The sequence below is a fragment of the Grus americana genome, chromosome 2 (assembly GCF_028858705.1).
Source record: "Grus americana isolate bGruAme1 chromosome 2, bGruAme1.mat, whole genome shotgun sequence".
Taxonomy (NCBI): domain Eukaryota; kingdom Metazoa; phylum Chordata; class Aves; order Gruiformes; family Gruidae; genus Grus; species Grus americana.
Window position 1 is genome coordinate 20,282,315 of NC_072853.1, and position 24,092 is coordinate 20,306,406.

Below are 24,092 nucleotides of genomic sequence, written 5' to 3' on the forward strand. Positions count from 1 at the left end.
TGCTTATTGAACCCACCATCATCTTCTGTGTGTAGTTTCTTACTGCAAAAAGCCCAGATGATTTGGCTGCATCATATTCAGCTGCACATCTGCAACAAACTGTTATCATTTACCTTAGCACAATAGTTGGCTGAATAAGCTTGCCTCAACACAGAAAATTAACAGATGCCTTTTTCTTTTCTGACCCCCTTTAAGCACAGGGAAAATAATTTTCTATTTCCTTTCCCAAAGATGATAGAGCTTTTAATTCAGAGTGTTGTCTGATGTAGTCAGCTTATAAGAGAGGGAATCTTAACCGATCGTTTTATCAGAAATTAGTGTTTCCACATGCTGTCATCTTTTGTAACTAACATTCTGGGACAGTCTTTCAAAACTGTGAGTAAGCGGGAGCCATAAGCAAAATTATGCAATCACTTTCCACAGTTGTAAACCTGGAATAACTGAAATGCAGGCATTATGTTTCTGATTTGTAAGGCATTTAAATTAGAGGTGGAATGATGCACGCATTTTTGGATGATATACTATGGAGCTAAAAGATTTTAGTGGCAGCTTCTGTGTGAATACATGATGCTGTAGGTTAGCATTGCAAAAGAAGTACATTCATGTCCTATCATGTGGGGAATGGACCTGATGTGCAGGGCCATGAAATAACAAATACCCTGATTTTAGCATGAAAGCACTGTTACAGTCAGCTGTAACTCCACTCTTTCTTCCACTCTTTATTAGTCTCATCTCATACAGCAGTTCAGATTTTCCTTTATCATTTCTGGTCTCTCATGTTTCAGGCATGTGAGATTTGCAGGTTTGATGCCTGTCTCAGGCTTTTTCCCCTGGTAAGCCTACATTTCATGCATTTTCAGTGTCATGCAGATTCTGCTGTCCCTTCTGTGCAAAAGAAGTTTGGCCTGATCTATAATCAGCTGAAAAATTATGTGACAAAATGTCACAGTTGCATGATCCTAACTAGCTTTGCAGGATTAGGATCATGAAGTGGCAAAGAAATTACTGAATGGCAGAAGGGCAGATAGCGGGGCTTCCACTTACAAGAGTTCTACCAGAAAATACATTCCCCAGCAAAAACCTGTTTGCAAGCCCTTCCACAGTAAGTGACTCGGTACAGCCATGTACATGCCAGGCCTGATGCATGGTATCGTAGGATCTTAGAATGGTTTGGGTTGGAAGAGACCTCAAAGATCATCTAGTTCCACCCCCCCCGCCATGATCAGGGACACCCTCCACTAGACCACGTTGCCCAAAGCCCCATTCAGCCTGGCCTCGAGCACTTCCAGGGATGGGGCATCCACAGCTTCTCTGGGCAACCTGTGCCAGTGCCTCACCACCCTCACAGGAAAGAATTTCTTCCTAGTATCTAGTCTAAATCTACCCTCTTTTAGTTTAAACCCATTCCCCCTTGTCCTATCACTGCACTCCCTGATAAACAGTCCCTCACCATCTTTCCTGTAGGCCCCTTCAGGTACTGGAAGGCTGCTAGAAGGTTTCCCCAGAGCCTTCTCTTCTCCAGGCTGAACAACCCCAACTCTCTCAGCCTGTCCTCATAGGAGAGGTGCTCCAGCCCTCTGATCAGCTTCGTGGCCTCCTCTGGACTCTCTCCAACAGCTCAATGTCTCTCTTGCACTGGGGCCCCCCGAGCTGGACGCAGTCCTCCAGGTGGGGTCTCACAAGAACGGAGTAGAGGGGCAGATTCACCTCTCTTGACCTGCTGGTCACACTTTGTGGCAGTGAAGTTTCTTGTGAAAGGTAGAGTATATTTTTGTCCTACTCTTATGCTGTTACCAACATGTTAGTTTTGGGTCACTGTTACAACAGTGGTTTTGGTGGATCCTCGGTTGACCCAGAGCAGCCATTTTCATGTTTTTGTGTTCCGATGCTACCAGCTGACTTTCCCAGCCTGTAACATTATGCACATAGGCTTTTAAGGATTTGTGAAATTTGAGGGTCAGTGCATTGTTCAAGACTTCTCACCAACATGGAATGAACAAAATTCTGCTAGTGATAATAACTTATATCTGATCTGTTGTTTGAAAGCTCAGTTAGGTTCCCAAGCAGTAATTCTTGCATGGAAGAATAGAATAAACCAGTTCTTCAAAGATGACCATATTTTCATTGCCAGATGAAATTTTGGAACAGAATCACTTATCAAAACAATGTTCTTGAGAAATTATGAAAACAGGCCAGTTAAGTTCTTCATTATGTAAATTATGGATTGAAATAAATCCCATCTATTATAATTTAGAAAAGAAAAAAAAAGTATCTTCCCACTTTGTGACATATTGTAGTGTTCAGTGTTAGTTTTAGCTTCTGTTCTTGGCCTGTTCATAGATCTGCAGCCCATTACAGTGGCGCCTGTTAGAGCAAATACTGTAAAAGTTTTGCCAGTTTCTCTATGATAAACCATGTTTTCCAGGAATTGATACTTAATCATAAAAAAATCCCTCGCAGTTGAGACTTGGCATGGAAAGTCTTGATTCCCAAAGATTTCGCTTGTATATTTATCCAGATTTTCAAAAATAAATCAGTCATTAAGTCAGAGGTATTTCAAAATAATATATTGTTTAAGGATTATAGAATTGTATTTGTTGGAAATAAATAATATTATGGTCATTTAATCTAAAAAGACACATTTCCTGACAATGAGTAATTACTTTGTTGCTTTTACCTCACAAATCACTCTTAAATGTTTCTATGTGTTTTGTCTATTGGGTAGATCCATGCAGAAACTGATTAGTAGTTTAAAATGGTCAAATTATTTTCAGTGTTCTAGAAATATTGAAATGGCTAAGGTATTTTCCTTTGAAATGCTAACTGTATATCAATGAAAATTTAACTCTATAAAAAACTCTTTAACTTATGGTATGATGTTGATATTACATCCTAATGGGCATTTTAAACCATTTTTTTCTGTATAGCATGCTTATTTTACAGGTGACAGGATTTTTCCATCTAGTTACATGTTAATAACTATTAATGCACATTGTGAATGTTCATCATGGAGATACAAGCGTCAATCTGCTTCGTGACTCTTATGTAGGATGTTTCCATAGTTCTGATAGAGACACTGGCAATTTCTAACTAATCTGTATAATTGTGCAGATTTTAATTGTCTGAATAGACAGGCAAACAGGGAGAAATGCTTATTCTTTATTAAAAACACTTCTTTTTGACTGCATATAAGGACTTTACCTTTTCTGTTGAAGTCAGGTTTGGGGAAAGAGCTATTATCTAAAGCTTATTTACACAGATATTAACAACAACAATCACTTGTTCAAAGCCTGTATGTATGGAAAGAAGTTTAACAATGAATAACTGGATAGCGTTGAGGAGTAAGTAATCATTCCGCTACACAGAAGGAAACTGAAAGATGTTAAGCATAACTGGAAGGAGAATAAATTCAAACTAGAATTTGAAAGGAATCTCCCGAAGTCAGCAAATGACAAGAAGAAAATGCTGCCTTCCAGTCTGACTTAGAGAGAAGGAAAGTGGCTATAATAGTGGGTTAATTGTCTCAGTAGAGAAAATAAACAGTTGAGTGGATACTGGTAACTAATTTGGTAAGCATGTCACACCCTAAATGATCCAGTTGTCACCCACTATTAATCTTATAGGACTGTTTAAGTCAACACATGGAACAAATTGTGATGAAGGCACTGACCAAGAAATGAGTATTTGGTAACATGATGAAATAATTAGCATTCAGCAGAGATCAACTATACTTCAATGTGAGAAGCTGATAATCACTTAACTGAGCTTGGTTCAAATAAATACTTCCTTCCAGCATTCAAAACAGTATCAGCCCAGCCTGAGTATGTACGCAAAGTTATACACTTGCATGTCTGGTTTTCGGGTCCGTGTATTCCAGTCCGGGGGCTTATCACGTATGCATCTAAAATCAGAACTGTAAAAGTTGTACAGCTTGAAAAACAGCTGCTAATTTGAAATTAGTGAAGTCTAAAGGGTCCAGGTCAATGTTTCTTTCATCATCTCTTGGTCTTCCACAAAGAACGTAGAGACAGGAATGTACCATTCTTGGGAGAAGTACTAGTTGGCACAAGTCAGAAACTTGCCAGGAAACCTGCTAGTGTTTCAGGACAGTGTTCAAACCTGTGCCCTGACTCTTTTTATTTTGTTCATAAGGTGTAGCCCTTGCAGCCAGCCACCAGTTTAGCAAGAATTGTGGTTTGTGCTACTGTACTCACTGTACTGTACTGTACTGCAGGATGGGCTCTCTATGACTGCCAGCCTCAGAAGTGGAAACACTTCTGGCCCACAAAGAATTATTAGCATCAGGCACTTCTCAGCAAAAAATAAATAGATCCTGAACAATCTGAGTTATGCAATGTCTTTAATCTAATACTGTCACAAAATAATGAAGTCAAGATCTCGTATCCATCAGAATCTCACCCAAAGTAGCCATAAGAATGTGATGATGTAGAGCAGGAATAGCATATATATTTACATTTTTCATATGTTTAATTAAACCCATAGAATCATTCTGTACATGCTAAGGTTTTATTGGTAATAGAATAAAGAATTTCTTTTTTTGAAAAAAATAACTGATAATTACTTCTCTCTGTGCTTCTAATCAACAGTCTTTGATGTACATCTGTTTTTTAAGTATATCTGTAACTTCCAGTCAGGAAAAGACTTTTATGGCAAGTAGTCTTTAAGCTACATGCTGTGTTTATTTCATATATTCTTTTTCCTTTTCTTCTTAAGAAAGCATCCACACATATTTCTTCAACTTTATCAGTGAATCTATGCTTTAAACCATTTTATGCCCGAAAAATCTTTACTTTTCAATTTACTTTAGACTGGTTGTTTAAACTGATGGTGGGGATTATAGTGCTGTCTTTCTCGCAGATGTATTTCAAAATAAGAAGAGAACCTAATTTGTCCACTCCACATGTATTACTAGACACCACATTATACTGCTTTTTACATCATGTGATGCCAAGGCTGCATCCAGCTGCTGTGTATGTGAGGGGGGAAGACAGTCCCCTGTGGTGCTGAGAGCATCTGCAGCGGTAGGCTGGCATAACAGAGATGCTGCAGTCCATTCAGTCCCCTAGCAAATTAATGTCTCTTACCTCTGGAAGGGGAAGAAAGTATTTTTGTTGTTGTTCTTCAGGTCAGCACTAAATATAAAAAAATACATGGTTTTAAATACAACGTGTTTAAACATTGATGCATTTTGGGTTGAGATACATATTCATTATTCAATCTATTTAAGCATGTGAAACAGCTCATGTGGATAAATTTATTGTCAAGGGCTTATTTCAGTTTAGTAAAACCATTTTCAAGTAAGTCTTTGTTCAGTTCTGCATGGTTGTTATACATGAAGCCAGCACTGCCCCATTGCAGGTGCTCCTGCGGCTGTGCTGGGGGAAGGAACCTGCCGTGCTCCTCATCCAGCCCCACTGTCTGCCCGGTGGCCCTCAGCACCAAGGGAGGCAGTCTGAGCCTTCCTGCAGGCTCGATTTTGTACTTCAGTGGATTAGCAATTGTTAATACAGCCTCTTCTGTCTGCAAAGCTGTGAGAGTGGTAATTGCCAGGTGGTGGGCATGGAGGAATAGCCGGGGCACAAATGTCCTCAGCTGCTCCAGCTGGATCCAGAAAAGGCGCATTCCCCATAACAGCAGTAATACTGGTTCCGCTCTGCAAGTACACTCTGTTCAGGATTATGGAATCATAGAATGGTTTGGGTTGGAAGGGACTTTAAAGATCATCTAGTTCCAACCCCCCTGCCATGATCAGGGACACCCTCCACTAGACCATGTTGCCCAAAGCCCCATCCAACCTGGTCTTGAACACTTCCAGGGAGGGGGCTTCCACAACTTCTCTGGGCAACCTGTGCCAGTGCCTCACCACCCTCACAGTAAAGAATTTCTTTGTAACATCTAATCTAAATCGATCCTCCTTCAGCTTAAACCCATTACCCCTTGTCCTGTCACTACACCCCCTGATAAACAGTCCCTCACCATCCTTCCTGTAGGCCCCTTCAGGTACTGGAAGGCAGCTATAAGGTGTCCCCAGAACCTTCTCTTCTCCAGGCAATCTTTCTCAGCCTGTCGTCAAAGGAGAGGTGATCCAGCCCTCTGATTATCTTTGTGGCCTCCCCTGGACTCTCTCCAACAGCTCCATGTCTCTCCTGTACTGGGGATCCCAGAGCTGGACGCAGTACTCCGGGTGGGGTCTCACAAGAGCGGAGTAGAGGGGCAGGATCACCTCCCTCGACCTGCTGGTCACACCTCTTTTGATGCAGCCCAGGACACGGTTGGCTTTCTGGGCTGCAAGCGCACACTGCCGGCTCATGTTGAGCTTCTCATGAATCAATACCCCCAAGTCCTTCTCCTTGGGGCTGCTTTCAATCCATTCCCCGCCCATCCTGTATTTTTGCTTGCGATTGCTCTGACCCACGTGCAGGACCTTGCACTTGGCCTTGTTGAACTTCATGCGGTTCGCACGGGCCCACCTCTGCAGCCTGTCAAGGTCCCTCTGGATGGCATCCCTTCCCTCCAGCGTGTCATCAGCTTGGTGTCATCAGCAAACTTGCTGAGGGTGCACTCGATCCCACTGTCCACGTCGCTGACAAAGGTGTTGAACAGCACTGGTCTCAGTACTGACCCCTTGAGCTTCTCATGGCTCTTCCTAGACATACGGTTTTATGGTGAAAGTGAGTAACAAGTCCAGGCCCTGTGGCACTCCTCTGATAGATCACGTTTTGTTATTTGCTTATTGCAGCTTCTGATGTAAAATTTGTTAGAGGTATATGGTTAAGATAAGCCCAGGTAGAGTTTTGGGGGGTTTTTTGTTTTATTTTTTGTTTTTGTCATATTATCAGCAGATAAATTTATCCAAACAGAATTCCTTTCAAAGTAAAATTTCTTTGTGTGAGGACTAAGCCTGTACATTCATATGTGGAAAGCTTCTGCAAAGTCACTACCTTTTGGATTAATATTTGCAGCTGTGGAAATGAAGCTAACAGAAGCATCGCAGAAGTCATGGGTAGGATTAACTACCATACGTGAAAATGTTCAGACTTGGGACTTTTATAGATCTGTAAAGTTTTCTTATCTTTACTACAAAATAAAGTTAAAACACATGCTGGCTGGATGTCTAGGAAAAAGTGATGATGGCCTTAATACAGTTCTGTAAGCGCTGCTATTTGTTTCAGTCATTTATATACACATTTTTTAAAAAAAGAAACAATCTGAGGATAATCTGAGGTAAACAATAAGCAGACCTAAAGATAAATCCAGGTTGCTTTGTAAAGTGATCCTATTCAGACACAATTAATTTTCATTTAGCTGAATGTAAAATTATCCTGGAGAATCAAAGAGAACTAGGAATGCATACCTGCAGGATGAGGAATGGCATCTAAAAAACAGTGTTTCTCAGCAGAAACCACACGAGTCCACTACAATATAAAGAAAAAAATGTCAAATGCATTTCTTGGCTGTATAACTTTGGCAATAAGGGAAAAGCACAATAAATCAGTTTTATCCTATGTACGAGCAGAACTCTGACATCCAGTCTGAGACCCGTATTTTATAGAAGATACTGGAAAACTGAACAGAGAGTTCAGTTGGCAACTGTGCAGATAAGAGTCAAAAACATTATTTAAGGGCTACAAAATAAGCTTTAAAGAAAGGTGCACAAAGTCTCCCATATGTTTAACTTCTCAGAATGACGATGAGAAGAGATTTATCTACAATGCATAAAGAGAAAAGTCTGATCTAGGACAGAAAGGCATAATGAGAAATAATAGCTGGATATTAAAATTTAAGTTAGGAATTGGACAGATATTTCTGGTGGTGGAATGATTAAGTGCTGGGACAATTACCAGAGGAAGTGGTGGATCCTCCGTCTCCTCTTGTGTTCAGATCTAGACGGGCTGCATGTCTCCAACAAGTTATTAGCCTCAACAGCATATGAGAATAATGTTTGATTATTCATGTTTATGTAATAGATCTCACTAGAGGTTCTCTTGACTCCACGTCTCACTTGCAATCACTGCATCATCTTACATTTTAAGGAATAAAACATGTTTTCAATTATATTAATATAAAGTGTAAGAATTCATAGAGATGCATTATCTGATTTTCCTATCTAGGTATTTATTATTTAATCTACAGACTTTGAAAAGGTATGCAGGTTTGAGACAATCTTGATGCAGTGAACTTCAGATAAGAACTGGTTCAGCTGACTTCAAGGCAAAAAAGGCACTTTAAGTTATTAAGCCTAATAATAAATTTTGAGAAAACACAGCGTTATTTTGCTTGTGGTTCGTCCTTACTGTGCTCTCATGTGCATCTGCAGCAAAATTTAATATAGGATACATTATATCTAATGCTGCTATTACATGTGGACTTGAATTTATTTGGAAATATTGTAGACCATAATTTAAAGAAAATACAGCATAAATTGTTTGTTTCTGTGTGAATTTCCATTTTAAATAACCACAGCTTTGAAATCACCTCATTTATTTCCTTCAACTGTGACACTTTCTCTGTGAAAATCTCCAGGCACATCAGATTGAATTTTCTGCTTTTGGATCTTTTACACTATATTCTGATTAAAAAAAAAAAAAAAAGGCGTGGGGAGGGGAATGCCTTTCAATAATTCAACATCTGCATTACAAAAAAAAACCCCTAAATATTTTCCCACCCATTCCCTGAAAACCATTAACTATCACATTTTTAAAGGCTCACAATACCTTGAGCAAAATTATTTTTCCAGGGCACAAGAATTTCATGAGTGGTATACACCGGTTTAGTACTTTAGGGGCAAAAAAAGCTAGGTGGTCCCGTGGTCTGTTTATGCAATACTTTGGAGAAAGCCTACAAGAAATACTTCTAAGCTCAGTTTATCTTAGGTCTTTGATCCTAATTTATTGATATTTCCTCCTGTCCTCAGCCAGCTCATTTTCAAGCCTCAAGTACCAGTCAGTCACAAAAGTTTAGTTAACACTTCACAGCAACGTGAGGACATTTGGGACTGCTTGCGTGTTGTGGTTTTTTTTTTTTTTTTTTTTTTTTTTTTTTTTTGTGGGGATGGTGCTGCAAAGTTTTTCCTGTGGCAAGAATTATGCAGGCACTTGAACGAGCATTGCTGAAACACTCAGAAGAAAATCCTGGAGGAAGTTTGAAGAAAATTGGTTCAGTAGTTTTAAATTCACGGTTTCATGGTCCAGAGTTTGAGGCAGCCCCCACAGACCCTGCCTGTGTGCCAGAAACACAGCCAGGCTAGGAGCCAGGGGTACAGCAAAGCTCTAGGTGTGTGGTGCGTGAAAATGAAAATAGGCTTAATGGTACTTTTTTATGAAATAAAATAGACAATAACACAAAGAGCCAATGGTCATACGACTTCTCCTTCTTTCACGTTCCAGGCAAAGTCTGTCAGGCAGCATGAAACATTTAGTGTCAGATACTAAAGTCTGAATAAGTCTCCTTTTAAACCAAAGAAGTTACACACTGTGTATGTGCTGGTGAACGTACAGTAGTTATGTACCTGTTTGAGTACCAGGTTTGGGGTAGGGAAGGAACTGCGTTTTTCCCTGGAGTGCTGAAACTCACACTTTACTCCAGCTGTTCCTTTCCACAGCTCTCCCCATGGCATGTTTGCTGAAAAAAAAAAAAAAAAAAAAAAAGCATCAACATCCTGGGAGAGTTGTGCTGCCACTTCCCACAGAGGCAGCCGATGGGCTCAGGGGCAGTGGGACCATGTTCTGGAGGTACCGTCGTCCTGATGCCTTTTTGTTTCCTTGCAGAACTCCTCATGTGCTCCCATTCCAAAGATAAAAGCACAGCTTCAAAAGCTGGTCCAGGTCATAGTTAACGGAACCCAGTCGGGTGATTTTATGTTCCTAATTTCATTACTTCATTGTTTAAAAAAAAAAATAAAAAAATTTATACTGCCATGGGCCATAAAGCTGTTTCTAAAGTTGTGACAGTGCTTTGATGATACTAGCACACAAACAAAAGCTTTAACAAACTAAAATGCCATACTGGATACTGTATGTATCCATTTTTTATAAATGGCTATGCAGTATTAATTTTAATATCCATGAAAAACTGGTGTGTGACTATTGGGAAACAAGCAAGATTTAGAGTGAAAAGTGCCCTTTCTCCAGCTTCTGATAGTGAATAAACCTTCCGTAGTGATATGATGTGGAATTGACTGATGACAGTATAAATCAGCCTGGCATGCTTCTGAGCGTTAGGTCCTTGCAGGCAGTCTGTGGAAAGTGCTTCTCTTTAAGCCAGCATGAAAGCTACTGTAACACCTTTAGGGATAAAGCCATGTAACTCAGGACATCTTTTAAATCCCGACTGGCTATGTCTCAAAGATAGTGACTATCTCTGTGGTAGGTAGTTAAACGTGCTGGGGTGTTGTCTGGCACAGTACTGAGTGGCACAGATCAGTCATAGAGTCATAGAATGGTTTGGGTTGGAAGGGACCTCAAAGATCATCTAGTTCCAACCCCCCTGCCATGGGCAGGGACACCCTCCACTAGACCACGTTGCCCAAAGCCCCATCCAACCTGGTCTTAAACACTTCCAGGGAGGGGGCCTCCACAACCTCTCTGGGCAACCTGTGCCAGTGCCTCACCACCCTCACAGTAAAGAAATTCTTCCTAACATCTAATCTCAATCGACCCTCCTTCAGCTTAAACCCATTCCCCCTTGTCCTGTCACTACACTCCCTCATAAACAGTCCCTCACCAGCTTTCCTGTAGGCCCCTTCAGGTACTGGAAAGCTGCAATTAGATCTCCCCGGAGCCTTCTCTTCTCCAGGCTGAACAACCCCAACTCTCTCAGCCTGTCCTCACAGGAGAGGTGCTCCAGCCCTCTGATCAGCTTCGTGGCCCTCCTCTGGACTCGCTCCAACAGCTCCATGTCTCTCCTGTACTGGGGCCCCCCGAGCTGGACGCAGTACTCCAGGTGGGGTCTCACAAGAGTGGAGTAGAGGGGCAGGATCACCTCCCTCGACCTGCTGGTCACACTTCTTTTGATGCAGCCCAGGACACGGTTGGCTTTCTGGGCTGCAAGTGCACACTGCCGGCTCATGTTGAGCTTCTCATCAATCAATACCCCCAAGTCCTTCTCCCCAGGGTCCATGTCTGTGTTGCTCTGCTCCCAAGCCAGGGAGGTGCCTGAGGGAGCAGCCCCAGGGGTGAGTGCTGGCTGCCTCAGGTCAAAACATGACAGACAACTGAGGTGCAACATTTGGGGATATTCTCTAACCAACACCAGTGTAGGTAGGCAGTATGAGTACTTTCTGTTTCAGCACCTTCTCAAGTATAAGCCAAATGAATCTCAGTGAGCAACACAGGTGCAGCGGTTAATCTAGTACACTACTCCTGAGGAGCTGAGGTAATAATTTTACATCATATTATTAGAAATAATATATTAAACTTCACTGATAGGTTTTCAGTTGTTATTCAGTAAGATTCTTCCTGCTGGATAGACTCTGCCTGACGTGTTGAATTTAGCCTTTTTTTCTTACTGAACTTCAATAGGATTACCTGTGCATTACTTGAAGAGAGGTAGAAGTGATAATTAAAACTATTTTTTGAGCTGTTTCAGTTAAAAAAAAAAAAGAAAAAGAAAAAGAGAAAAGAAAAAAATTCCTGGAACAAAATTGTTCCTCAGTTCTTGACCAGAATTAAAAAAGAAAAACCCTTCAAAATTAATTAGTATTTCACAGAAGAAAAAAAATCTCTACAAAAATATCAACTGTCCAGTATAATCTCTCTCTCTGTACGAAGCCCTTAATTGAATAAAATGCAATTTACAGTATGAAATTAAGCCTTGCAGTTGCCACAAGTAAATGTTGTCTCAATAGAATTTATTTTCTGTTCCCTATATGATGAGATAAAAATAAAATTAATTAAATTGGATGGAAAAGGGGACATAGAAGAAAAATAAAGAATCTGTTGTGAAATACTGGACAGAGGGAGTGTTAAGTCAGATCAGTGTCCAAACAAACCTAGAGAAGTTCAAAGCTAATTAGTTCTTTGCTATAATTGTTGCCTATAGAGTTAAAATATAGTTACATGTGTATACGTACTCTTGACTGTGTATAAGTATTTTTTATTATTTTGAAATTTTCTTTATATTGCACCATGAAAGGAAGGAAAACAAAGAAACCCAAACCTTTCATTGGAAATATTTTGCTTGGCTCTGCTTGCAAAGCATCTGATCTCACATGGTGTTGACTAAGATAAGAATAGTGAGTACCCTGTATGCAACTGATAGTCCTATTATTTGAATTCTGAGCTAAATCTACATTAGAAAAATGTTTTGGCTGTAATGGAGTCCTACTGTTTTCACAAAACTGTGGCTGAAATGACAACGGGACCCAACATCTAAAGATCTATACTGTTCAGTTAAACATAGGTCTTCTATCAGAGTTTTCTGAGAGTTTCCATGTCACCTTGAGTTTGCTAGTTTTTCTCTTCCCCCAGTGTGCTTTTTTTTGCTTTCTTCTCTGAGTCCATATGTGTGAATTTTTATTTTTTGCACTTTTTATATTCATTAATGAATAGAACGGCTTATGTTCTAGGCAGAGCAATGGGTACTTCTATAAAGAAAAATTAATATTCTTTGAAATGATGGAAGTGGAAGCCAGTTTTCAGTTAATACCTGTGGTGGTTTAACCTTGGCTGGAGGCCAGGTGTCCACCAAGCTGCTCTATCACTTCCCTCCTCAGCAAGGCAGGGAGGGGAGAAAATTAAGATGGAAAAAAACAACCCCAAACTCGTGGGTCAAGATAAAGGCAGTTTAATGTAGCAAAAGCAAAAGGCCATGCGTGGAAGCAAAGCAAAAGATTTATTCTGTACTTCCCATCAGCAGGCGATGTCTGGCCACTTCCTGGGAAGCAGGGCTTCAGTACTGGTTACTCTGGAAGACAAAAAACATAAAAAACCTGCATGCCCCCACCCCGTTCCTCCCTCTGTCAGCTTTTATTGCTGAGCAGATGTGCTATGGTATGGAATATCCCTTTGGTCAGTTTGGGGCAGCTGTCCTGGCTGTGTCCCCTCCCAAGATCTTGCCCACCCCCAGCCTACTGGTGAGGGAGGGGAAATGTTGGTGAGACAGCCTTGATGTGTGCCAGCACTGCTCAGCAGCAGCCAAATCACCGGTGTGTTACCAACACCTTGCTCGCTACCAATGCACAGCACAGCACGGTGAGGGCTGCTGTGGGGACAATTAACTCCATCGCAGCCAGACCCAATCCAATACCTCCCTGCCATCTACTGTACACTGTGGGAAACGCATTGCATTTCTGCAATGTAAGACGACTCTTTTCCCAGTGAATTTGCCCTAAAGTCGAGGAAAAATCCACTGAACTCTCAATAGGCTGTGACGTGTAAATTCCTTTCTTTGTGGAGGAATCAGTATTTCTTAGGCAGATTACAATGTCTGATGATACTCAATATTGTCCAGAAGGAAAGAACATCAGATTTTAGTATTGCTTAGTTAGTTTCTATTCAGGCCAGATGAAAAGTAGATGTGTAATTTGGGAGAAAAAGAGTATCTCCCTTTTCTTATTCATGCCCTAAATAGTAAAACCTTTAATTTCTTAGTGTATGTGTCAAAACAAAAAAAGCTAGGGGGACTAAGATACGGAAACTTGGGATAATTTGATATTTCTTTCAGTTGAGGAATTATTCTTTGATTCTTTAAAATTAGCTGCTGTCTACAAACACAAAGTATATGCAATGTTAAGTGTTGGTTGGGATATAATAATTTCCCCAAAGCTGTGAAATTGCTAAGTTGAAAATAAAATATCAAGATTCTGGCTGTCAGGAACTGAAAAAGATATCACGCAGGTTAGATCTGCACTACCAGTGCTTTTGTAATGATTTGTGTAGAAATTACAAGGTTTGCTCAAGACAAAAATTTCCCTGATTTTCATCAGGAAAGCTGACATCAAAAGACAAGAACATGTGAAAAACATCAAACTGTGCGTTTTACATAAGGGAACTCATTTTTATAGTCTATTATTGTTATAGCTTTATTAATTTCAGTAGGTTGGGAATACTTATCATTTATACCATTAGCTATTAGTAGTGCACCAAAAAATACAAAAGACGACCAGTAAGCTTGCAAACTCAAGCACTTCAAAGCTAAGGAAATGCCTTCACGTGCTCATTCTTTCTATCAGTTGTGATAAAGTCTATAATTATGGTATGGTTTTTTTTCTATTTTTATTCGGTAATTGTTCTAAGACCTCAGTTGCTCAACATTATTCAACCCTTGCAAATGAAGAAAGAATGATAAAATAATCTGTGAGTTTTCCATCATGTCCATTGTTACAGTGTTCCAGTGCTTTGCAAACTTTACATAACCCACCTTTAAAAATTCTGGTATTTTGGGAATTGAAATGGTGGTGTGGGCAGCTGATGTGCTCTGTATGATCATACCATCCTTTCTGTTGTCTTCAGAGGCAAATATGTGTTTGCATGACTTCTTCTAATGATATCAGAAATTGACCCAGGAAAACGAAGAACTGGTTTCTGACATTTGACTTTCTGTACCATCTCCTCAACCTTCTCACTTCTTTTCCAGTGTCACCATCCAAGCCCCTGTCCAAAAAGGCTATTTTACTGTGGCTGATTTCTGCCAAGTCATATTCTTCCTGTGGCACACATTCAGCATAGCCAATTTCAGCCTAAATTTGATGCTGTTTAAAAAAACCCCTACAAACTAAAGTTTCATTGGCAAAGCTGTCACGGATTCGGTAGCAGGTGACATTGGTAGTGTTGCCCGCGGCGTGCAGTTTGCTACGCTATTAAAGCTCTTTGCATCCTCTTCCTGTGGGCTATTTGTCAGCGCTGGTCTGTAAATCATGCTTTAGGAAGAGGCTGACTTTGTAGCAGCGGGGGATTTTTTTTTTTTTTTCCATTGAGTGTGTGTTTATACAATTTCTTAACAATTTGTGCATTTCTCTGGCAGTTTCAGTATCCAAAATTTTTAACCCGACTGAAAGCCCCAGGAAATAAATTACCTCTGGGGAATAATTTCTGGACTGAATCCTTTGCTTTGTTGTTGGTGTTTTGCAGTCACTGTTTATATGTAGTTTGAAGTGCAGTGCAAATGAGTAGTAAATGATGAGGCATCTGCAGGTCTGTGCAGGACAGAAGTTTGTCCTGCCAGAGTTCTCTTGAATCGATCTGACTGGTTAATCATCGAGTATTCCTATCATCTTTCCACCGCTGTCGTTAGCTCCCTGGTGTCTGCCTGCCTTCAGCAATATGACTTGTGTGTAATAATTTTTCTAGCTTACCACGTGAATGAGATGCTGCCACACACGAGATCTATGATAGAAAAGCCGCCATAGCGGAATGATGTACAAGTATGCAACATTTAGCTCCTAAAAGGTCAAATGAAAGGGAAGAGAAGACTAAAAGGTGTGTTTAGCAAGGTCTGTTATTACCCCAGGACACCATTGTGCCTTTGCTGCTAGCAGTGAAAGTTCTGCTTATGAAAATCCAGGGAAGGGAAGCAGGCAGGCACTTGTAAGTCCCATTATTCAGTAATCATCAATAGAAGAGAAAAATATTTTAGATAAAGAAGGCAGTATTAAACATTCTGATATCTCTAAAATAATAATGTGTATGTGAGAATGCTGAAAATTCTTGAGGGAATTACACTCTGAAACAGAGCTGCGGATAGTTGTTGCTTTTTTTTCTTTTATTAAATGTTTCAAATGTAAATCCTTGCTGCCCTCATGTGGATGTACACTGTGTTGTCTCCGTCTGCTGAAACTGGCAATGGATGGGGTTTGTTAGGATAGCAAGTACATACAACAGTATTTATACAGCAGGTGAAGGACAATTCAGATACTGAACTGATGCTGTCTGAGCCAAGGATCTCCACCAACATGTCTGGGAGTCCCTGTGAATCCATCTGCTGCTACATCTGAATGCATCCTAGAGAATCAGGAGAGCTCTGAGTATTAGGAATCTGCTGCCCAAACTCTGTCCGGAAAAAGCTGCCTGGTGATGAAGGTTCCTTTGGAACCAGGTAATGTGTATCCCCAATTGACCAGAAGGAGCATGCAGTATTTCCAAATACCTTTCAGCTGAAGGTATGAGACAAACCAGAGAACTGAGCACAAGTCTCTAATATATCAGCACGCAGCAGCTATAAGAGCAACACTGATAAAATGGTACAAAAACAACAAAAAAAGGAAGAAAAATAATCCAGCAAGACCCAAGTTAATTATTTTTGTAGCTGTTACTCTCTCATGTATGGACAAGTGTTGTGTACATTAGCATAAATAATGTTTTTTCAGGAATTTATGTTGGAATTCCATTATTACCTATATGTTATTCTACCATTACCTATATGTTATCATACCATTAGAAGTTGTGGTACATTGTTAGCTAGTGATAATGTTTCATTGCATAGTGTATTAGTTGCCCATCTACCTACCATAAGCAAGTTGTCAAAAGGTCAATGAATAACACTGTAAAGATATCAACTATTGGGATAAATTACTTAGTAGAAAATGAGGACTGACTTGTTGGTAATTTATAAAGCAAACAGCAAAACTGAAATTTTATAACATTGCAATAAAGGATTTGAATGAATGGCTTTGCCAGTCTTGCTTCTGTAAAATAACCTCCGCAGAAATATGAGATACAGAATGATAGATAAGCTTTTAAGGGTTTTATTGGCTAAATGATTGAAAACCAAATCCAGCTAAGTTTCAGATCATTCCTAGACCCTATACCTTTCAGTGTATATGTACCACTCTGTGGAGTATTAATAAATTTCTATAAATTATGTTCAGAGCTGTCTGATCATAAAAATTGAGGACCCCTTTTTTAGAAACTGAGGGAAAAAAAAAAAGTGCTTTTCAAGGAAATGTTAGTTAGCTAGTTAGTATGCAAGGGAAAAGGCAATCAATAGGAGTACAGTAACCTGAACAGCCCATGTTCAGCTATCCTGCTCTTTGATTGAATTATTTGTATTTGCTCCTATTGCTGTTGACACCAGGGGCTTTCAAGGATAGATTGCAATCATAAAATAAAGATTGAAGATGAGACGTGATGTGGAGGCTTGCAACTTGGAAAGGAGAAGCGAGGCGCATGGCTACCTGCCAGATGACAAGCAGGGGAGTTATCGCTAGGAAGGGTGTAATGTCGCCTAAAGAGTGGTGCTGGCTGCGCATCCCAGGCGGCTGCGCTGGACGAGTTGGATGCTGTTTCTGATGAGGAGGGGTTTATTGGCCAGCTGGATCAGACTTAATATCTCAGATATTGTCACTTTCTGTCCTGTGCAGTAATACTATAACCCATTATTGATACTGGAGAGCTGGAGCTAGATGGGGAGGAAACACTGTGCTGAATAACTGGCTGTGGTGGAACCTGGTGTAAGGCCCCGGTGCCTCCCAGGACACGTAGCAGGTGCTCCCTTTCTAACCAGCAGCCCTGTTTTTACACAGCAGGTTTCAGCAGTTTTTACAAATAGCTTCGTCATTCTCGCCAGAGGGGTGGCTTGCTCTCCTAGCCTGCCTGGTCTGTGCTGAAGGGTTTTTGCTGAGCAAGGATGGTCATGGCTTTCTCGTCCATCCTGCTCCCTCTAAGGGCTGGGAGTCCACATAGTGGATTATAAAACCCCTCTAGAGGGGCAGAGTCCTTTTGCTCTCCCTCCCTGTTTGCTTCAGCCAGGAATTGCTGTCTGTGTGCAACAGCAAGTTCTGGACTATAATACGCCGCTGCTAAAATCCACTCCTTTTCAACTGCCCCAGCAAAGCCAAGCACAGCAGAGTCCTGCTGCTTCCTATGGATTGAGGGGCTCGGGGTCAGGGCTCTTGCTCTCAGGAGCAGTGAACATGGCGAGGCATGGGGGACACCGTGCAAGGGTCCCTGCGGGTGAGGTTCTCCGCACCCTACCCATGGCGCAGAGCGGAGGGAGCCGCTGCCAGCCCAGCCCCAGGGGAGCGCCTCCTCCATTGCCTGTCCTTGTCCCACAGCCCTCCAGCTGGGGAACTGGGATGGTTTGGCTCCTCGATCCTCTTTGAGGATCTTTCTGTATCATAAACGTCATGTTCTTCAAAAGATATCTGTAGCAAGATATTCAGAAGTTACTTCTGTTCATTGTGCTTCTGCTGACAAAATAAGCAGTGCAACTGAAATCTGAATTTAATAAAAGTTTTCATGTGTGGGGACTTCAGCAGCATACTTTGTTTGAACTCTCTAGTCTTTATAGTCACTTTTTTCTTGCTAATCTCTTAATCTCTGTTATGTTCTAGTAGCAATATAGGAACCGATGGTTAGCCAAGAAATACCTTTTATATTCAGTTTTCTGGTTAAAATGACAGTTGGAGTTTGGGACTCTGTTAGCCTCGCCAGCCATCTGGATTTTCTCTGTGTGGTTTAATATTGTCCTGAAAATAATGAAACTTATTCTGTACTACAGAACACTTAGAAATATGGTGAGCAGCCAAAGCGCTCGCTAACAGGGGAACAAGTTATCAGGTACCAACGGCTCAGTGGTACTGACTTGGCACGGGTTGTTGCTCCACGGCACGTGTAAAAGAAGGTAACTTGCCTTCGGTGCACGCTGGGGCAAAAACAGGTACAGGGACGATTGCTGCAGAGCAGCAGAAACATGGCAGAGTGTTTGTTGCACAATGACACATCAAATCACTGAAATCTAGTCTGGTTCATTTCTATTTTAAGATTATTGTATGGGGAGCATGCTGGCAATTTGATTTGATGCTTGCCTTACAGCCTTACTTTGTAAGACTTACACAAATAGATACCAAGTGGATTATGTGTCATTTTATCTGTGCTTTTCAGAGGAAAAAGAATCGAATCTTCCTTAAACTTACAGTAAGCATTTACACTAGTTCTCTGGAGGAGATCATAGAGAAGACTAGATGTGGCACTGACTGGAGTTTATATTTCTTTTACTAACTGGACTGTACAGTGAAAAACTTCAGGAAGTATCACTGAGCACACAGGATAGCAAAACCCCACTTAGGTTCTACCTGATTCTGCTGGTCTCCTGATGAGCAGCGTTGTCACTTGTTTCAAATTGTTTCCCGTCATCTACTTCTTCCTTAATAAATATTAAATATTCAGGTTAAAAAAATCAGAATATTTAAAGTGCAAGACAGAATACAGTGTTCAACTATACATTCATCCCAGTTCTCTTACCTTACAATATACCAGCTAGTAGAATCGCATAGTAAAATTTTGATATGGAAATTTCTATAATTGAAACCATCTTGTAATGCCACTTTGTGTCAAGTATTCCTTCCCTCTGACCCCATTAGGTGTGCCTAGTCATTAGATACAGTGTTACTAAAGAGTTTTAACTTAGAAGCTGCTTTGATTAATGATTGGTTGGACTGAGGTTTTACTGTGTAGGATTAACTAGATTTAAAAATGGCAAAATGCCATAGTAGCATTAATGCCAGACTTTAATGAGAAGCAGAAGTAAACTCCAAGGACCTTTATGATTTTAATATGGACTAAACTCATGTGCTTGTTACCTTAATGTCCTGTCCTATTTTATATACAAGTATTCCAATAATTCCTAGAGAATAGTAGCCCAGACAGCACGTTACAAATATGTAATGTCAAGTATATAAACTTCTATTTTTAATGAATCATAAATTTTTGTAATTTTAGAATCAGATTTATGCAGTGTTATTATCAAATAGAGAAAAATGCTTCATACTGGTTTGGGCCTTCGTAGTTGAGAAACAACATGGAAATAAGACAAAGCCAGACTGGCAAACATCTCTCCCAATTAATAATGTCCTGACATTGTAGATGAAAAGTGCATTTTCACATTTTTGTGTCATCTGCTACTTGAATTTCTTTTTACTGTCACCTTAAGTTAATTTAGTTCTCCTGAAAGTTTACAAAGTTGGCACCTCTAGAGATTAATAACCTTATTTTTTTGCCATTGGTCACATATTTCAGTACATGATACTGCCAAGAAAACCCAGACAGTTCTCACTCCAGACAGCATTTGGTCGTCTCCTTAAATCCTACTGTCCTACTGTCAATAGGATTTAAGCATATACTTAAAAGGTAATGCATTGCTGAATGAGGGCCTTTATATCTAGCATTTTTTCAGTCCATGGTATCTTTGCTGAGATAATTAAAGGATGCTGCTTTATTATTAGAGCTGAACAGGAAAAAACTTTGCCATCCCAGGAGTCTTGAAAATTTTTTTTGATCCTGATTTCCCGATTGTGGTTATTTTTCAGTGATCTTCCAATAACAAAAAGCGTGTAATGGAATTTTTGTTTCTGCACAGTAATATGCTGTGAGAATTAGGCACTGTGTACTAATAAGCAATAATAGCAGTTCTTCACAGAAGTGATACTGCTTCTGCCAAAGCATGTAGGATGGCATCCAACCAAATACTTAGGCTGCAATGCCTAATTTCTCATTGAAATCACGGATGTATTGGACTTGACTTAAATAGGATTACTCACTCAAGCAAATTTACGCAAGGGTCTAAGGCACGTATCCAGCTTTCAGTGAGTTAGGAGTCTACGTACTCGTTTGGCCCTGAGCCCCAGGCGCTTGCGTAACATTGCTTGCGTGAGGTATCCTGCCGAAAGTCAGACCTACATCAAGATGGTTACTCACACCAGCAAAATTGTGCCTGTGGACAAGCGATGACAGTTGAGAATCCTGCTTCCTCTTGTACCACATTGAAAACTTGTGTTTTCACTGATCATTGACGCTCATTAACCAGCATTACATTTGCAGTCCTCATCAGTAATTTTTGTGCCACTGAGTTTTTCGACTGCAGTCTAATATCACTTCTGTATTCTTTACTTAATTGACTCATTGATATTGTTTCTGCTTTTTTTTAGGAAGAAGGCCAACAAAAACAAAGGACAAGAAAAAAAAGAAAAAGAATTTGATGGAAAGGGCTCAGAAGCAGCACAGCATTGTTTTAGCGACAGATAAAACAAGCCAGTAAAGACTTGATTTTCTTTAATATATTTTTTTTTTGCAAAGTGCACAAAAGCTGCTATGTGCTCCTGCCCATGGATGCACTGCGATTCAGCTGCTTTGACAGTATTGGTGGCAAATAACTTGTGAAAAAAAAAAAGCCCACAAGCTTGTTTGTTTTATTTATATATTTTTATTGTATATTTTTCCTCTCATTTTTGACCTGAAGACTTCAAGGTCACGAGTGCACTGAGTTGAATCAGTGGAAGTGGTGCTGAAGTGCATCAAAGATTTTGTCCTGAGTGCCTGGTTAACGTGTTGACACGGAAGGGGAGCAGGAAAGAAACCTATGTATCACCATTAGGCGGACTTGTGCATATTTAAATAAAAAAAAGGAAGTCTTGGAGGTGTAGGTACTATTGCATTTATGACCTTTGTTTCCTATATTTGTACATTTCAAGAGTAAATGGGTATGACTTACCTACTTAGCGTTAATGTACGTTGTTCTCAGCACCTGCTACATTGAAACAGTTGTATAATAAAACTGCTTTAAGACAATATACTGCAGGAATTACTGCTTAGAGTTCCAGAAGCACAACAGACCCTCTGTGTACATAGTACTCTGTCTACATATAAGTGAACATATTTACTGTACATCTATGCATTTTTATGTATAATACTTTATACATGTTAAAAGTTATGTCCTGTTGGTTCTAGTAATATACTTTAAAATAATCCAGCAAATGTTTACTTTTTACTATGTTTTAAGTATCTTCTCATATTTCTCAATAGCTACAAACTGGACTTTTTTTTCTCATTTGTAAAGCACATTCAGATGGCTAAACTACCTTGTACTGGCCCTCACAATGGAGTGTCAGCTCTGAAGTAGACTTGCCACACTAGTAAAACGCGAGTCCTTTCTGCTATTCTGTACTCCTATCTGAGCCCCGGTCTATTTTGTCTCAGAAAAAGAAGTGTAACTTTTTTTAAGATGAGGCATGATGATGATAGATGTTTTGTCAGGAGAGAAATTATATGGAAAGTTCTTGGTATCTAAGATTCTATGTGTAGTTTTTTTCAAATATAATGCACAATGTTTCATTTCTGTTAGTCCTGATCCCATCAGTTACAGCAAACAAATAGGGGAGAATAGGGGAGGAACAAAAGAAAAAGCTATTTAAGTTCAGTCATTCAAAAGTATAGGAAACCCCAGACAATGTCTCAGTATTTCCAATTATTTGTAGAAGTTTAGCAAATTTAATCTGCATCTGGTGTTTTGAGGTTTTTTTTTTAGGAGAGGTGGAGAGAATTTTCTGTGTAGGAAGTTAAAATGGCTCAGGATATATCATTTGGTAATCTAGCATTATTGGGCTTGCATTAAAGGAGATTTATGAATCGCTGCTGGGGAAAACCCGCACTAAAATTGCTGTCATTTATGCTGTCGCTTAGAGAAGTTATGCCAGTTCTAGGACTAAAACTTGCATATGACCTGCACAAAGCAAGGGAAAGGTAAAACAGACCCCAGACAACTACAAAACTCTTTTTGACATATACTTTAGAAAAATCCCACAAATCTCAGTTTTAGTTTTATGGGTTATATGCTTTACAAATAAACTAGGGAAATAAAGCATCTATAAGCACAAATATATCCATATTTAGCTAGGACAAGTGTTGCTACAATAATGTGCAGTAGTTAGGCACATATGAATGTTCCAAGAAACCGCTTGTGGACTTCCACTTAACCATGAGATTTTCACCATCTTTCATTTAGAATATGTTCATATTTACCTAGAACATAACAGTGTTAAAGACAGTAAGATTGTTCTGATCCTGGGCTGCTATTTTGGACATTAAATGCTCACTTCAAAATAAAAAAAAAGCTGCCTGTTTGCTTACTGGTTATCAAATTTGGCTGTAAGTGCAGTGAATGCCCTCATACAATCATTTTAGTAGTGGTTACAAATATTGTATTAGGCATGCCATGGAAAGAATGCTACAGAATACAATAAAATGATGTCACAAGCTTCTGAGTAAAATATTTTTCGTCCTTTTTAATTCAAAGAGTGTATTCCACTGGAATAGCATACACATAGAAGAATTGGAGAAAGTGTGTGGATGCAGATTTTCACCCACTGGAGTGGAAAATTTCAGGGTTTTCCAAACAGCTATTTTTTTGATACTTACAACATGTTTGAAAAGGGACTGTACATTAGATATACATTGATTTCTCTTGTCCCTGTGACCTTCATATTCAGAGTTTCCTTGAGAGTGTAGATACAAAAGCTCTTTCCTAGGTAGTGAGTGCCCTCATGTGTAGTTTCTTCTTTGTCCTAGACATCCGGTTTTATCCTGCCTTTGCATGTGGATCCTATCAATGTATTCATAGCACTGGGGTTTTTGTAGGATCATACTTCTCCTGAGGTTAGAAAGGACCGTTCCCTGGACATTAGGAAAAGGTTCTTCACTGAGAGGGTGGTCGGTCACTGGAACAGGCTCCCCAGGGAAGTGGTTACAGCACCAACCCTGTCAGAGTTCAAGGACCATCTGGATGATGCTCTTAGTCATATGGTTTAGTTTTAGGTAGCCCTGAGAGGAGCAGGGAGTTGGACTTGATGATCCTTATGAGTCCCTTCCAACTTGAGATATTCTATGATTCTATGACCTTGAGAGACCATCTAGTCCCAATCTCTGCTTGAAACAGGGCTAACCTCAAAGTTGTATCAAATCCGCCTGAGGTGGAGGATTTGCCAACCTCTCTAGTCTGCGTTCCCATGTTTGACCACCTTCGTAGCGATTTTTTTTGTTGTGATTTGTGTACACTGCCCCTTGTCCTTTTGCTGTGCCCTTCTGAGAAGAGTTGAGCTCAGTCTTCTCTATAAGCCCTGATCAGGCAGCTGAAGACTGCTCCTAGATTTCCCTTTAGCCTCCTCTTTTCCAGGTGAAACACTGACAGTGCCTTTGGCCTCTCCTTGGATGTTTTGTGCTCCAGCCTCCTAACTATTTTAGTGACCTTCCAGTGGACTTACTCCATTCCTCTCTCATACTGAGTACTCCAAACCAGGCACAGTACCCCAGCACCCACAGCCTCCTGAGTGCCGAGCAGAGGAGGTCCAATCTCTCCTGGACTAC

At 40.2% G+C, this 24,092-nt stretch overlaps 1 protein-coding gene across 3 annotated transcripts in view; it reads left to right on the top strand.

Moving 5' to 3' along the window:
• RSPO2 (R-spondin 2) overlaps nt 1-22,980 on the top strand; it is a 118,938-nt gene extending 95,958 nt beyond the window's left edge. For all 3 annotated transcript variants that reach the window (XM_054816373.1, XM_054816372.1, XM_054816374.1), the window contains one exon: nt 20,882-22,980. In XM_054816373.1, the coding sequence (XP_054672348.1) occupies nt 20,882-20,991 (110 nt within the window). In that variant the 3' untranslated portion in view covers nt 20,992-22,980. The remainder of the gene's footprint in view (nt 1-20,881) is intronic.
• Nucleotides 22,981-24,092: the final 1,112 nt, after the last annotated feature.